This window comes from Bombina bombina, chromosome 11 (assembly GCF_027579735.1).
Source record: "Bombina bombina isolate aBomBom1 chromosome 11, aBomBom1.pri, whole genome shotgun sequence".
Lineage (NCBI taxonomy): Eukaryota > Metazoa > Chordata > Amphibia > Anura > Bombinatoridae > Bombina > Bombina bombina.
This window is the reverse complement of record NC_069509.1, coordinates 174,738,848-174,756,728: the sequence shown is the minus strand read 5'-3', so window position 1 is coordinate 174,756,728 and position 17,881 is coordinate 174,738,848. Positions and strand designations below refer to the sequence as shown.

The 17,881-nt window shown below is 37.8% G+C and overlaps 1 protein-coding gene across 1 annotated transcript in view; it reads left to right on the top strand.

Moving 5' to 3' along the window:
- The first annotated feature begins 1,837 nt into the window (after positions 1–1,837).
- CPPED1 (calcineurin like phosphoesterase domain containing 1) overlaps positions 1,838–17,881 on the top strand; it is a 264,292-nt gene continuing 248,248 nt past the window's right edge. The window contains exon 1 of the mRNA XM_053694614.1: positions 1,838–2,048. Within this exon, the coding sequence (XP_053550589.1) occupies positions 1,985–2,048 (64 nt within the window). The 5' untranslated portion in view covers positions 1,838–1,984. The remainder of the gene's footprint in view (positions 2,049–17,881) is intronic.

Sequence of the window (17,881 nt, the reverse complement as noted above, 5' to 3'; positions counted from 1 at the left end):
GATACATCCTCCAATGCGGCAAACTTACCTCATAGGATTGAGGTAACTTTTGGTAAGGGTATCTATTACGCCTTCATTACACTAGGATTCCAATATCCTATCAAAGACTCTAATATATATACGTATATTCATATACTTCTCTTCCCTTTTTTTTTTTTTTGTTTTCTTTACCCACCAACACTGCCGAGATTTTAATATTATTCAGTTTTTAAGAATCTCCATAAGCGCTGTTTACCCTTTGACTCCCATATATATATATATATATATATATATATACAGGTAGCCCTCAGTTTACGCCGGGGTTAGGTTCCAGAAGGAATGGTTGTAAATCGAAACCGTTGTAAATTGAAACCCAGTTTATAATGTAAGTCAATGGGAAGTGAGGGAGATAGGTTCCAGGCCCCTCTCAAAATTGTCATAAGTAACACCTAATACATTATTTGTAAAGCTTTGAAATTAAGACTTTAAATGCTAAATAGCATTATAAACCTAATAAAATTATGACACAACACAGAATATATAATTAAACTAAGTAAAATGAACAAAAACATTTGCTAAACAGCATTATAAACCTAACAAAATAATCACACAACACAGACTTTACTTGCATTTTTCTGCAAACAGTTATTTCTATGCATTTCAATCTGGACTGATTTATAGACAGGAAGATCTTGTTCCTTTGAAATCTGCTTGAGAGCTCAGGTCTGGTTAAATTGATTAATTTCAGCTTGCTTGGCTTTGCTGCAACACAAGCGGACAGCTCCACCTACTGGCTATTTTAATAAATGCACTGCTTCTCAATGCTTTTCAATAGCAGTCACATGACTGGAAAAAAAGGTTGTTATTCTGAAACGGTGTAAATTGAACCGTTGTAAAACGAGGGCCACCTGTATATATAATCTGCTTCATAATAAACAGGCAGGGCTAAATTATGCTAAATATGTGGGTTTGGCAAAGTGGGTGGACCTTTAGGGAAGGGGGTGTGGTTAAAAAATGTCATGCAGGTAATGGATAGCTTCAAAGTGTCCCTGGAATTTTTTTTCAAATGTTGGCAACTATGATGTTATAATACAGTTTATGCATAAAACTAAAGGTAGTTTTATATCATTTTTAATACTACAAAATAATAATTTTGGATAATCTTATTTTTTTTAAAAATATTAAAAAATTTGGATTTTAGAATAAGTTTGGATTTTGTAATTCTGGATTTGGGAATATGTTCCTAACGTCACCTATTGCACTGGGCCCTAGGTTAGGGTTGCCACCTCAGCCATATTTTCCTAATCAGTTATGAGTTATACATGCTGCAGTGTGTGCCAAGTGGAACATGTATTTGCTGTCCATGTATAACTCATAACTGTGCATAAAAACATGGCTAATGTGGCAATCCTACTCTAGGTGCCTGCACAAAGGGCAGGCCCTGGTCCCTACCCACCATAATACTATGGAAATCAGCCAATGACTATGCTGTCCATAGGGACCAGTCTTGCCAAACATCCATTTACTACTCTTAGTTTAACTATCAGTTTTTAAAAAAAGTAACATATTTATGTAACTTCAGTCCTAGCAGGATATTATTTTGTCTAATTCCCCCTAAGATAACGTCCCTTTAGAAGAGAAACAATTGTGTGAATATATCTAATGCTATCAATACATTTACTATGTCTCATATATAAAATAAACCATTTTTAACAGATTTTGCATTATAACGCTGAGTGACATTTCTAGTTGGCTCAGTGCCAGCCCGCCTAACCCCAGAGATTCCAATAGCACCCTGGCACTGGCTCAGAGGCACGTGACACTCAGTTGCCTCACCACACAGACAGGCTGGGCCGCTTTCAGTTTGACTTATCGATCGCAGACAAGTCGCACACACTTCTTGCATGGGATTCCCTCTCAGGCAGCTGCAATCGATAACGGATGTGAGCTGCAAGTTGTAGTGTAGTGGAGCCCGTGTGTGAGAATTTCCTGCACTTACCCCGATATGGCTGAAGACCGGGAGGTGTTCCTGAGAGCCCGGGACAGGACATTCACTGCTTTTAAAAAAGGTATAGAAAACAGAGTGTCAGACACTGATTCCGTAGGGGTGACTAACAGCTGTGCGGTGGTGATAGGGTTAATGGGAGCTAGGGGGGTCTCCAGTACTTGCTAGGTGTGTGACGTCACTAACAAGGGGGATCCTGTAAGTGAACTTCAGACTGTGTGACAGTGTAATAGATGTCACACTTGTCACTCAGCACTAAAGTCTCATTGTGCAACAGAAATCTTATTACCTTGCAGTTCCTATCCGCTCTTTATTACATATCCTACTGCACACTGAGTTCTGGAGTATTAATACTGATCTTGTTATAATAGTGCTGTTATATACATCCTGTTACCCTGTACTGCAGCTGCTACTGACTCTTTATTACATATCCTACTGCACACTGGAGCATCCCATAGTATTAATACTGATCTTGTTATAATAGTGCTGTTATATACATCCTGTTACCCTGTACTGCAGCTGCTACTGACTCTTTATTACATATCCTACTACACACTGGTGCATCCCATAGTATTAATACTGATCTTGTTATAATAGTGCTGTTATATACACCCTGTTACCCTGTACTGCAACTGCTACTGACTCTTTATTACATATCCTACTGCACACTGGTGCATCCCATAGTATTAATACTGATCTTGTTATAATAGTGCTCCTATATACATCCTGTTACCCTGTACTGCAGCTGCTACTGACTCTTTATTACATATCCCTCTGCCTACTGCACACTGGAGCATCCCATAGTATTAATACTGATCTTGTTATAATAGTGCTGTTATATACACCCTGTTACCCTGTACTGCAACTGCTACTGACTCTTTATTACATATCCTACTGCACACTGAGTCCTGGAGTATTAATACTGATCTTGTTATAATAGTGCTCCTATATACACCCTGTTACCCTGTACTGCAGCTGCTACTGACTCTTTATTACATATCCTACTACACACTGGTACATCCCATAGTATTAATACTGATCTTGTTATAATAGTGCTCCTATATACATCCTGTTACCCTGTACTGCAGCTGCTACTGACTCTTTATTACATATCCTACTGCACACTGAGTCCTGGAGTATTAATACTGATCTTGTTATAATAGTGCTGTTATATACATCCTGTTACCCTGTACTGCAGCTGCTACTGACTCTTTACTACATATCCTATTGCACACTGAGTCCTGGAGTATTAATACTGATCTTGTTATAATAGTGCTCCTATATACACCCTGTTACCCTGTACTGCAGCTGCTACTGACTCTTTATTACATATCCTACTGCATCCCATAGTATTAATACTGATCTTGTTATAATAGTACTCCTATATACACCCTGTTACCCTGTACTGCAGCTGCTACTGACTCTTTATTACATATCCTACTGCACACTGAGTCCTGGAGTATTAATACTGATCTTGTTATAATAGTGCTCCTATATACATCCTGTTACCCTGTACTGCAGCTGCTACTGACTCTTTATTACATATCCCTCTGCCTACTGCACACTGGATCATCCCATAGTATTAATACTGATCTTGTTATAATAGTGCTGTTATATACACCCTGTTACCCTGTACTGCAGCTGCTACTGACTCTTTATTACATATCCTACTGCACACTGAGTTCTGGAGTATTGATACTGAGCTTGTTATAATAGTGCTGTTATATACACCCTGTTACCCTGTACTGCAGCTGCTACTGACTCTTTATTACATATCCTACTACACACTGGTGCATCCCATAGTATTAATACTGATCTTGTTATAATAGTGCTGTTATATACATCCTGTTACCCTGTACTGCAGCTGCTACTGACTCTTTATTACATATCCTACTGCACACTGGTGCATCCCATAGTATTAATACTGATCTTGTTATAATAGTGCTGTTATATACATCCTGTTACCCTGTACTGCAGCTGCTACTGACTCTTTATTACATATCCTACTGCACACTGAGTTCTGGAGTATTGACACTGATCTTGTTATAATAGTGCTGTTATATACATCTTGTTACCCTGTACTGCAGCTGCTACTGACTCTTTATTACATATCCCGCTGCCTACTACACACTGGTACATCCCATAGTATTAATACTGATCTTGTTATAATAGTGCTGTTATATACATCCTGTTACCCTGTACTGCAGCTGCTACTGACTCTTTATTACATATCACTCTGCCTACTGCACACTGGAGCATCCCATAGTATTAATACTGATCTTGTTATAATAGTGCTGTTATATACATCCTGTTACCCTGTACTGCAGCTGCTACTGACTCTTTATTACATATCCCTCTGCCTACTACACACTGGAGCATCCCATAGTATTAATACTGATCTTGTTATAATAGTGCTGTTATATACATCCTGTTACCCTGTACTGCAGCTGATACTGACTCTTTATTACATATCCTACTACACAATGGTACATCCCATAGTATTAATACTGATCTTGTTATAATAGTGCTCCTATATACATCCTGTTACCCTGTACTGCAGCTGCTACTGACTCTTTATTACATATCCTACTGCACACTGAGTCCTGGAGTATTGACACTGATCTTGTTATAATAGTGCTGTTATATACACCCTGTTACCCTGTACTGCAGCTGCTACTGACTCTTTATTACATATCCTACTGCACACTGAGTCCTGGAGTATTGACACTGATCTTGTTATAATAGTGCTGTTATATACATCCTGTTACCCTGTACTGCAGCTGCTACTGACTCTTTATTACATATCCCTCTGCCTACTGCACACTGGAGCATCCCATAGTATTAATACTGATCTTGTTATAATAGTGCTGTTATATACATCCTGTTACCCTGTACTGCAGATGATACTGACTCTTTATTACATATCCTACTACACAATGGTACATCCCATAGTATTAATACTGATCTTGTTATAATAGTGCTCCTATATACATCCTGTTACCCTGTACTGCAGCTGCTACTGACTCTTTATTACATATCCTACTGCACACTGAGTCCTGGAGTATTAATACTGATCTTGTTATAATAGTGCTCCTATATACACCCTGTTACCCTGTACTGCAGCTGCTACTGACTCTTTATTACATATCCTACTGCACACTGAGTCCTGGAGTATTGACACTGATCTTGTTATAATAGTGCTGTTATATACATCCTGTTACCCTGTACTGCAGCTGCTATTGACTCTTTATTACATATCCCTCTGCCTACTGCACCTGAAACGCTGTGGCCCAAAATCTGCTTTCTTAGCTTGATAAAAGGGGCCCATTGTTTTCACGCAAGTGAGCCACAAACAATGTGCAGCTGATGCTTATAACAGGCATCTTTCCAGCTCTGCATATTGCACTTATTCTATTATATTTGGGAAATTCTATTTTTTTCCTGTTCCTCCCCCAACCCCAGAATAATTTCTGCAGATGCCCATAAATCCCAGTAACTAAAGGGACAGTCTAATAAAAAATAAACTTTCATGATTGAAATAGGGAATATAATTGTAAACAACTTTCTAATTCCCTTTTATAATCAAATTTGCTTTGTTCTTTTGGCATTCTTTGTTGAAAGCTAAACCTAGGTAGGCTCATATGCTAATTTATAAGCCCTTGAAGGTCGCCTCTTATTTCATAACATTTGGGAGCTTGTCACAGCTAGAGAGAGTTAGTTCATGTGTGTCATATAGATAACATTGTGTTCACGTCCATGGAGTTACCTATGAGAGGGCATTAATTGACTAAAATGCAAATCTGTAAAAAGAACTGAAATAAGGGGGCAGTCTGCAGAGTCTTAGATACAAGGTAATCACAGAGGTAAAAAGTATATTTATATAACCGTGTTAGTTATATAAAACTGGGGAATGGGTAATAAAGGGATTATCCATCTTTTTAAACAATAAAAACTCTGGAATAGACTGTTCCTTTAATGATGCACCTGATACTGAACTTTAAGGGATATTTTAGTCATTTCATATGTCAGCATAATATATATGTAATTAATCACTGTATTGCAAAAGATCTACATAAAAAGAAATGTTTTCTAAGCATCTAAAACTGTCATTTAGGAAATATTTTGGTCTGGCCATTCAGAGTCAGATGTAAATGACCACTTGGACTTATAAAGCAACAGTGCAGCATATTGCAGGGTCAGTTAAACCATCACTTATTTTACCTATAATATATACCCCTTTAAAGAGCTACAATTGCAGCCAATGAAACCAAATAGAAAATGTATTATGAGTGACATCTATTTTCAAACAAAGCACTGTAAAAACATTTTGAACCATTCTCTTTAAGACTTGAATGTAATCTCTTTGATTAAAGCATGACACTATATTTGATTTAGTATATAGATTTAGTATATAGAAAATATAACTATATTTTGTAAAAAAATATTTTACCCATTTCTGGCAACACTTCACTTTGATGTCTTCAGCAAATCACACTGACATCTGGTAATGAAGCACCTAAATCTACAATAGGGATATTGATAGACTGTAATTTGTGCCATAAATCGTCATTTTACTTTTTTTTAACTTTACTACTGTAATATAATGATAATATTTATTAGACATGTGCATTCAGACTTTTCGGTACTAAACCGATGCCGAAGATAGGAACCGTATTCTGCAAATTTTAGGAGACGGATTTCTTCTAGTGAATGTGCAACGCACAAGGAAATGTGCAAATTCAGATCTTAGTGTGTTGCACCTTCACAAGAATAAATCCAGCTTTGAAAATTGCCAATGCGGCTTGCAGTTGCCATGTTCGGTATTCGTATTACGGAAAAGTAAAACATTTACAATTAAAACCCTATATCTCTATTTTTATTTTTTTCACTATGGTGCATTTCCCACTTTTTATATATTTAAAGGGACATGGAACCCAATTTTTATTTCCTTCATTATTCAAATAGAGCACCCATTCTAAAGCAACTTTCAGATTTATTCCTATTATCAAATTTGCTTCATTCTCTTGGTAACCTTTATTGAAGGAGCAGCAGTGAACAACTTGAAGCTTACTAGACACATTGATAAAACAATGACAAGAGGCATATATGTGTAGCTACCTATTAGCAGCCAGCTCCGGAGATTGCCTAGGTATATTTTTCAACAAAGGATTCTAAAAGAATAAAACAAATTAGTAAATTGAAAAGTTGTTTAAAATTGTATGCTCGGGGGGCGGAGCCAACCGCCGAAGTGGACGGTCGCATTTTCATAGAGCTCCTGGCTATAGACCTGCTTTGGGCAATTTACTTCACTTTTTTCCCCAACCTGAATTCATCTAGAGCTGCGTTTTTAATACCTGCTTCTAGCTGGGAGCGTACAAACAACTTTAGTTTAGTTGACCTGACATTTCGGCAATACTATTTAAACAGGGTCTGTGTTACCCGAGCAATCCAAGATGGCGACGACTATGTTGGAGAAGGATATTCTGAGACTCCTGGGCCTGCACTTCTCGCGATTGGAACGTACACTTGCTATAGTGTTTGAGAAGGTCCCACTGGCTAGCGAGTGTCGGGTGAGCAAGGAGAAGTTGTGTGGCTCTTATGAGGACAACCTGTGCAGTGATTCTGAGCTGTCCCTTTCCGGGATTAAGTGTGGCGGAGCAGCCCTGTCGCAAGATGGGGGAGATTTGTCTATGCGGCGTACCTGTTTGCCAAGCAGATCAGACGCCTCTCTGAATATTGCTGTGACCCAGTATGAGCTGCACTCTATCCACCCGTTGCAATCTGGCTGGCTGGGGGAGAAGCCGCTCCTTGAACCTTATCAGCAAAGTGGAAATTTCTCGCTCTCACCTACTTTGTCTACCTCTCGGGAGTTTTGCAGTAATGCAATTTATTCCTGTGGTGTCGATTCTCTTACCTCTCAATCTCAAGGTGCTGAGAAGTTGATGTGTGTTGAGGTGGATCGGCGAGAACTTCATCAAAGTGCCACTCACGGAGTAACGGTGAGAGGGAGACTTGGTTGTTCTTCTGATCCGGTGGGCTTTTTTTCTATGCCAAATATTAAAATAGGAGTCGGCTGGTGCCTTGGAATCGCAAGAGTGGGGTCCAGTGCTCGCCACAATATTCTTTGCACTCCACTGTGTTTTTTAACTCTTTGAAAATTACGGTTTACTTGTTGGGTGCTATTCATTTACTGCTCTTGTTTTCACTGGTTTATATCAAGTTATCCTTGCCAGACCTGATGATCATGCTACTTTGACATGGGATAAAGTTGATTTCTAGTTGATTGATTTTTCCTGAACTTCCTACCCATATATAGACTGCTTGGCAATTTGTTCCAGTGGGAGACAAGATATGTTTTTCTTTTCAGGTTCTTATAACTTTGTTGCACCTATAAACTACTGTACAAGGTTTAAGATGGCTAATGTTACTCAGCAGTCCGTTCTCTGTTTTAGCATGTTAATTGACCATGTGTTTTCTTTTTATTTTTTATTACTATTATGTTGCACCTAATTACAGCAAGGTTGTTTTTAACCGCATCGATGCGTGCAGACAGATAGTCGTCTGTACGTGCGTGGTACTCAGTTTGGAGTGTCTCGCTTGATGTTTATTAGTATGGGTTAATCTCCATTAGTTTAATAGCCACTAGGTTGTAAATTCTGTATTTCTGACCCTTCTCAGTGATATAATTGAGATCTCTATGTATGGAGCATAAGGGTATTTGGTATTCCCTTTGACTTATTCGTCTGTCACGCTGAGGGGTAGAGGCATATTATTAATGAGATATTTTAAAACACCACTGTATACCCACTATATTAGCAAAACAGAAATAAAGTTTCTTTCTCAACCCACTATATTATGAAGCTTCTCTCACTGAAGTATGATCCTCTCATATACACAGCCAGATCTTCACTATAGTATAATTTATTTATCGGTATCACTGTATCTTTATGGGGAATGTGCTGTCTGCGGCCGAGACAGCATGTCATGTCTGTATTATTAAGTATACATAAACCTTTACTCTTAAGACCCTAATGTCACATGTAAAGGTGAAAGTTGATATGTGCCTTTTCTCTTGGTAATGATTAGACTACTTGCGTAGGGTTCTTAGCTATATCTAGATGTTCATTGATAACTTTCACCCCTCAGCTTATATACTATATTACTAATTATGTATACCTCTTTATGCGGTAATGGTAACCTTCATGTGTTAGGATTTTTAAATATATGCTACTAGAAAATATAGAAGAACTAGGGCCTAGATTTAGAGTTCGGCGGTAAAAGGGCTGTTAACGCTCCGCGAGTTTTTTTCTGGCCGCACCATAAATTTAACTCTGGTATCGAGAGTTCAAACAAATGCTGCGTTAGGCTCCAAAAAAGGAGCGTAGAGCATATTTAGCGCAAATGCAACTCTCGATACCAGAGTTGCTTACGGACGCGGCCGGCCTCAAAAACGTGCTCGTGCACGATTCTCCCATAGGAAACAATGGGGCTGTTTGAGCTGAAAAAAAACCTAACACCTGCAAAAAAGCCGCGTTCAGCTCCTAACGCAGCCCCATTGTTTCCTATGGGGAAACACTTCCTACGTCTGCACCTAACACTCTAACATGTACCCCGAGTCTAAACACCCCTAACCTTACACTTATTAACCCCTAATCTGCCGCCCCCGCTATCGCTGACCCCTGCATTACACTTTTAACCCCTAATCTTCCGCTCCGTAAACCGCCGCCACCTACGTTATCCCTATGTACCCCTAATCTGCTGCCCTAACATCGCCGACCCCTATGTTATATTTATTAACCCCTAATCTGCCCCCCACAACGTCGCCGACACCTACCTACACTTATTAACCCCTAATCTGCCGAGCGGACCTGAGCGCTACTATAATAAAGTTATTAACCCCTAATCCGCCTCACTAACCCTATCATAAATAGTATTAACCCCTAATCTGCCCTCCCTAACATCGCCGACACCTACCTTCAATTATTAACCCCTAATCTGCCGACCGGAGCTCACCGCTATTCTAATAAATGTATTAACCCCTAAAGCTAAGTCTAACCCTAACACTAACACCCCCCTAAGTTAAATATAATTTTTATCTAACGAAATAAATTAACTCTTATTAAATAAATGATTCCTATTTAAAGCTAAATACTTACCTGTAAAATAAATCCTAATATAGCTACAATATAAATTACATTTATATTATAGCTATTTTAGGATTAATATTTATTTTACAGGCAACTTTGTAATTATTTTAACCAGGTACAATAGCTATTAAATAGTTAAGAACTATTTAATAGTTACCTAGTTAAAATAATAACAAATTTACCTGTAAAATAAATCCTAACCTAAGTTATAATTAAACCTAACACTACCCTATCAATAAAATAATTAAATAAACTACCTACAATTACCTACAATTAACCTAACACTACACTATCAATAAATTAATTAAACACAATTGCTACAAATAAATACAATTAAATAAACTATCTAAAGTACAAAAAATAAAAAAGAACTAAGTTACAGAAAATAAAAAAATATTTACAAACATAAGAAAAATATTACAACAATTTTAAACTAATTACACCTACTCTAAGCCCCCTAATAAAATAACAAAGACCCCCAAAATAAAAAATTCCCTACCCTATTCTAAAATACAAAACTTACAAGCTCTTTTACCTTACCAGCCCTGAACAGGGCCCTTTGCGGGGCATGCCCCAAGAATTTCAGCTCTTTTGCCTGTAAAAAAAAACATACAATACCCCCCCCCCCAACATTACAACCCACCACCCACATACCCCTAATCTAACCCAAACCCCCTTAAATAAACCTAACACTAATCCCCTGAAGATCTTCCTACCTTGTCTTCACCATACCAGGTTCACCGATCCGTCCTGGCTCCAAGATCTTCATCCAACCCAAGCGGGGGTTGGCGATCCATAATCCGGTGCTCCAAAGTCTTCCTCCTATCCGGCAAGAAGAGGACATCCGGACCGGCAAACATCTTCTCCAAGCGGCATCTTCTATGTTCTTCCATCCGATGACGACCGGCTCCATCTTGAAGACCTCCAGCGCGGATCCATCCTCTTCTTCCGACGACTAGACGACGAATGACGGTTCCTTTAAGGGACGTCATCCAAGATGGCGTCCCTCGAATTCCGATTGGCTGATAGGATTCTATCAGCCAATCGGAATTAAGGTAGGAATTTTCTGATTGGCTGATGGAATCAGCCAATCAGAATCAAGTTCAATCCGATTGGCTGATCCAATCAGCCAATCAGATTGAGCTCGCATTCTATTGGCTGTTCCGATCAGCCAATAGAATGCGAGCTCAATCTGATTGGCTGATTGGATCAGCCAATCGGATTGAACTTGATTCTGATTGGCTGATTCCATCAGCCAATCAGAATATTCCTACCTTAATTCCGATTGGCTGATAGAATCCTATCAGCCAATCGGAATTCGAGGGACGTCATCTTGGATGACGTCCCTTAAAGGAACCGTCATTCGTCGTCTAGTCGTCGGAAGAAGAGGATGGATCCGCGCTGGAGGTCTTCAAGATGGAGCCGGTCGTCATCGGATGGAAGAACATAGAAGATGCCGCTTGGAGAAGATGTTTGCCGGTCCGGATGTCCTCTTCTTGCCGGATAGGAGGAAGACTTTGGAGCACCGGATTATGGATCGCCAACCCCCGCTTGGGTTGGATGAAGATCTTGGAGCCAGGACGGATCGGTGAACCTGGTATGGTGAAGACAAGGTAGGAAGATCTTCAGGGGATTAGTGTTAGGTTTATTTAAGGGGGTTTGGGTTAGATTGGGGGTATGTGGGTGGTGGGTTGTAATGTTGGGGGGGGGGTATTGTATGTTTTTTTTTACAGGCAAAAGAGCTGAAATTCTTGGGGCATGCCCCGCAAAGGGCCCTGTTCAGGGCTGGTAAGGTAAAAGAGCTTGTAATTTTTGTATTTTAGAATAGGGTAGGGAATTTTTTATTTTGGGGGTCTTTGTTATTTTATTAGGGGGCTTAGAGTAGGTGTAATTAGTTTAAAATTGTTGTAATATTTTTCTTATGTTTGTAAATATTTTTTTATTTTCTGTAACTTAGTTCTTTTTTATTTTTTGTACTTTAGATAGTTTATTTAATTGTATTTATTTGTAGCAATTGTGTTTAATTAATTTATTGATAGTGTAGTGTTAGGTTAATTGTAGGTAATTGTAGGTAGTTTATTTAATTATTTTATTGATAGGGTAGTGTTAGGTTTAATTATAACTTAGGTTAGGATTTATTTTACAGGTAAATTTGTTATTATTTTAACTAGGTAACTATTAAATAGTTCTTAACTATTTAATAGCTATTGTACCTGGTTAAAATAATTACAAAGTTGCCTGTAAAATAAATATTAATCCTAAAATAGCTATAATATAAATGTAATTTATATTGTAGCTATATTAGGATTTATTTTACAGGTAAGTATTTAGCTTTAAATAGGAATCATTTATTTAATAAGAGTTAATTTATTTCGTTAGATAAAAATTATATTTAACTTAGGGGGGTGTTCGTGTTAGGGTTAGACTTAGCTTTAGGGGTTAATACATTTATTATAGTAGCGCTCAGGTCCGCTCGGCAGATTAGGGGTTAATAAGTGTAGGTAGGTGTCGGCGACGTTGTGGGGGGCAGATTAGGGGTTAATAAATATAACATAGGGGTCGGCGATGTTAGGGGCAGCAGATTAGGGGTACATAGGGATAACGTAGGTGGCGGCGATTTGCGGTCGGAAGATTAGGGGTTAATTATTTTAAGTAGCTTGCGGCGACGTGGGGGGCAAGTTAGGGGTTAATAAATATAATATAGGGGTCGGCGGGGTTAGGGGCAGCAGATTAGGGGTACATAGGGATAATGTAGGTAGCGGCGGTTAACGGAGTGGCAGATTAGGGGTTAATTATTTTAAGTAGCTGGCGGCGACGTTGTGGGGGGCAAGTTAGGGGTTAATAAATGTAATACAGGGGTCGGCGGGGTTAGGGGCAGCAGATTAGGGGTACATAAGTATAACGTAGGTGGCGGTCGGCAGATTAGGGGTTAAAAATTTTAATCGAGTGGCGGCGATGTGGGGGGACCTCGGTTTAGGGGTACATAGGTAGTTTATGGGTGTTAGTGTACTTTAGGGTACAGTAGTTAAGAGCTTTATAAACCGGCGTTAGCCAGAAAGCTCTTAACTCCTGCTATTTTCAGGCGGCTGGAATCTTGTCGTTAGAGCTCTAACGCTCACTGCAGAAACGACTCTAAATACCAGCGTTAGAAAGATCCCATTGAAAAGATAGGCTACGCAAATGGCGTAGGGGGATCTGCGGTATGGAAAAGTCGCGGCTGCAAAGTGAGCGTTAGACCCTTTCCTGACTGACTCCAAATACCAGCGGGCGGCCAAAACCAGCGTTAGGAGCCTCTAACGCTGGTTTTGACGGCTACCGCCGAACTCTAAATCTAGGCCTAGGATCCCGTTGTTAGGTTAAGTACCTTTACTGATACTAGGTCCTCCTTAAGAGTTGATGTTTAGAGGAGGGTCACCTGTATCTTCACTTGTTGACTTTTTCATATGTGCAGTTGTACTATAGCTCACCATTTGATGAACCCTATGTTCTTAGAAATTATAGGAGTCATTGCCCTGTTGTTTGGTAAGTCTCCCCCCCCCCAGCCCCTCCTCCCTTTCCCCCTCCCTCTCCCCCCCCGTCCTTCCCTCCCCCCCCCCCTCCCCTACCCCCCATGTTCCCCTATGTTTCCTCAGTTATTGAAAGCTTTGTTAAAAATACTTACTCATATATTTGCATAATGGTATATAATATGCTCAATATGTTGGTTAACCATCATATCTACATATATCCCAACCTTGTTTCCACATGTTGTTGTACTTTGGAGTGTATTTATATACTACTGCATGTATTATTCATTGTGCAATATACACTGCTTAGTTTGGCATAATTTCGTACTCATAGGATATGTGTGTGCCGTTGTGCATTTTTTCATATTTCATGTTAACCAATGAGTCTGATTGATATGTAGGTTTCTTTGTATATAATATGCTCGTGGAGGATACATAGCTTATGTTGTATGTTCAGTCTGTATTATTTGAAAATTTACATTCCCATTTCCTTTTTCCCATAAAAATCCCACAGTGCTCTGGGGTTTCCCAGTAGTCACTTTTGCGGTCTTCCTTGTAATATACCGCACTCTTCCCCTATATACACTCAACTACTGTATAGGTTTCAAAAACACTTGTTTAAGATGTTTTGTATATTGATATTTGTGCTTAAGATAATGTGCATGCTGGTGTTTAACATGCTCAGTATAGTAGTTGATACTTTTACCATATACTTCTTAACATTATGTTGTGTCCTGTTGCATATTAGAGCTGTCTTATATGTGGATAGACATCCTACATTGTTTGAAATATCTATTGCTCAATTTGAAACTACTCTAACTTGCAGACATATATTGTTGATGTGCATTTCCCATTATGTCCTGTTATCTACGTGCCTCAAGCAATATCTTTGGTTTTTTTTATATATTTTTTTTACGATTTCTGAGGCCTCAATTTTCATGTTGAATGATTTTTTTTGTATAATTTTAAAATTTCAATATAAATTATTAATAAAAAAAAAATAAAAAAAATGGTATGCTCAATCTGAATCAGGAAAGAAAAAAATGTCATGCCTCTTTATTATAATTAATTAAGTCAAAATTAAACGATTCTGTTAGAGCGTGCAATAAAAAAAAAATTCTGTTTACTTTTAGCATAACATTTTCCTTGTTCAATTGGTATCCTTTGTTGAAGATTCAACCTAGGTAGGCTCATGTCTTTACCATTCTAAGGTAATAGCGTTTGCAACAATGTATAAGTTTGCTACTAACAATGTTGCAAACAAAGCTGCCATAGTGTGCTAAAGACGTGCACGCTCCTATAAACCTACCAAGGTTTACTCTTCAAAAAAGGATATCAGGAAGCAAAAATAATTTGAAAATAGAAGTAAATTAGATTTTTTTTTTTTTTTTTAATTGCATGCTCTTTATAAACCATGAACATTTCCTTTTACTGTCCTTTTAATTTACTGAGCCCATGCCGTGAGATAAGGTTAGATGTATCCAGGATGCATCAGCAGGTTACAGTGTATTTCATCTGTAGTGTAGGGTAGGAGGGTTGTTTGTAAATGTTCATCTTGATCTCACTAGTCATTTAAATTTATAAAAATGCTTCATTTTCCTGATTTTATTTGTGTTTTTTTTATGGCAAAAATAACTGATGTGTATCAAAGAACAAATGAAAGACAACACAGGTACTCAGAAAATATGTTTTATTTTTCTATAAAATGTATCAAAGCAGTCATAATATTCAAAATAATAACAATAGTGTGTCAAATATGTGAAAGCAATCTCCCCAATTTGTAAAGAGATGGTGGATGAATTGGATACTTTTAGGTTACAGTTTAACATTTGTATCCAATTGATTGCTGTAAGTCAGTTCTCAGACATTCATTATTTAGACAGAACATACAATTTTAAACAACTTTCCAATTTTCTTCTATTATTTAATTTGTTTCCTTCTCTTATTATGCTTTGCTGAAATGTGTATCTAGGAAAGCTCAGGAGCAGCAAAGAACCTAGGTTCTAGCTACTGATTGGTGGCTGCATATATAAACTGATTGTCATTGGCTCACCCATGTGTTCAGTTAGAAACCATTAGTTCACTGCTGCTCCTTCAACAAATGATACCAAGAGAACGAAGGAAATTGGAAAATAGAAGTAAACTGAAAATTTGTTTTAAATTGTATGTTCTACCGAAAAATCATGAAACAAGCCATTTGGGTTTCATGTCCCTTTTAAACTGTTTTAGAAGTATTGTTTGATAGGAGCTATGACCAGCTCTGGGTTTGAAAGGCTCTATAAATTACCGCCCAGACAACAGTCATAATATTCAAGCAAATAATGTCCTAATTCATCTTGTAAGACAATAGGACACCTGTACAGTGCGCTGTTTTATAGTTTAGCTTGTTCTTTTGATTTGAAACCGAAAGTAAACAAATAAATGATGATAATCTCAACTGTAGCAGGATAATAATCACATGACTGTGTGAAGTCAGGAAGTAAAATGGCAATAAATCTGTACATTAAAGGTTCAGTCTACTCCAGAATTTTTATTGGTTTAAAAAATAGATAATCCCTTTATTACCCATTCCCCAGTTTTACATAACCAACACAGTTATATTAATGCACTTTTTACCTCTGTGATTACCTTATATCTAAGCCGCTGCAGACTGCCCCCTTATTTCAGTTCTTTTGTCAGACTTGCATTTAGCCAATCAGTGCCCTCTCATAAGTAATTCCACCGGCGTGGGCACAATGTTATTTATACCGCTCACGTGAACTAATGCCCTCTAGCTGTTAAAAACTGTCAAATGTATTCAGATAAGTGGTGGCCTTCAAGGGCTTTGACATTAGCATATGAGCCTACCTAGGTTTAGCTTTCAACTAAGAATACCAAGAGAACAAAGCAAATTTGATGATAAAACTAAAGTGGAATATCTATTTACAAATATATAGAACATACTCTATGGGGCCCATTTATCAAGCTCCGAATGGAAGAAGACCGCTGCTCCATAACCCTGTCGGCGTGCTCTGATGAGGCGGACGATCGGGTTGATTGACACCTCCCTGCTGGCCGCGAGTCAGCAGGGGGCGGACCTGATCCGCACTGTCGAATCAGGTCTGCAAGACCTTTAATAAATAGGCCCCTTTGTGTAGAACAATGGAATGTGAAATATTTATAGTAAATACACAGTATAACACTGCTAAAATGAATATTGCATAAATATGCTTTTATATTTTTTCTTCTACTTAACTACAAAGGGCTCCAATGCACTTATATATATATGCTTATATGTGTGTACATATGTATGTATGTGTTTATATGTGTACATATGTATGTATGTATGTGTTTATATGTGTATGTATGTATGTGTTTATATGTGTGTACATATGTATGTATGTGTTTATATGTGTACATATGTATGTATGTGTTTATATGTGTGTACATATGTATGTATGTGTTTATATGTGTACATATGTATGTATGTGTTTATATGTGTGTACATATGTATATATGTGTTTATATGTGTACATATGTATGTATGTGTTTATATGTGTGTACATATGTATGTATGTGTTTATATGTGTACATATGTATGTATGTGTTTATATGTGTGTACATATGTATGTATGTGTTTATATGTGTACATATGTATGTATGTGTTTATATGTGTGTACATATGTATGTATGTGTTTATATGTGTGTACATATGTATGTATGTGTTTATATGTGTGTACATATGTATGTATGTGTTTATATGTGTGTACATATGTATGTATGTGTTTATATGTGTGTACATATGTATGTATGTGTTTATATGTGTGTACATATGTATGTATGTGTTTATATGTGTACATCAGTGACGTGCAGTGAGCTCTGAGGCTAGTGAGGCAGTGGCTATGATAGGCTTGAGAAGCACATATATGAACCTAATAGAGGTAACTTAAATTTACGATTAAATTAGCCGGTTACACAATGATGATTAGAATAGTATCTAATATCTTGTATTTAAGCCTCTGCAGACAGTCCCCTTATCTCAGGGCTATTTATTTATTTATTTATTTATTATCTATTGACTTGCATTTTAGCCAGTTAGTGCTGTCTCCTGAACAACTCCACGGGAGAGATCACAATGTTATCTATATGACACCCATAAATTAGCAGTCTCTTGTGAAAAAGCTAATAAAAAAAGCATGTGATAAGAGGCAATCTGTAGTGGCTTAAGCAGTCAGAAATGTAGAGATTAAACGGTTATAAAGTAT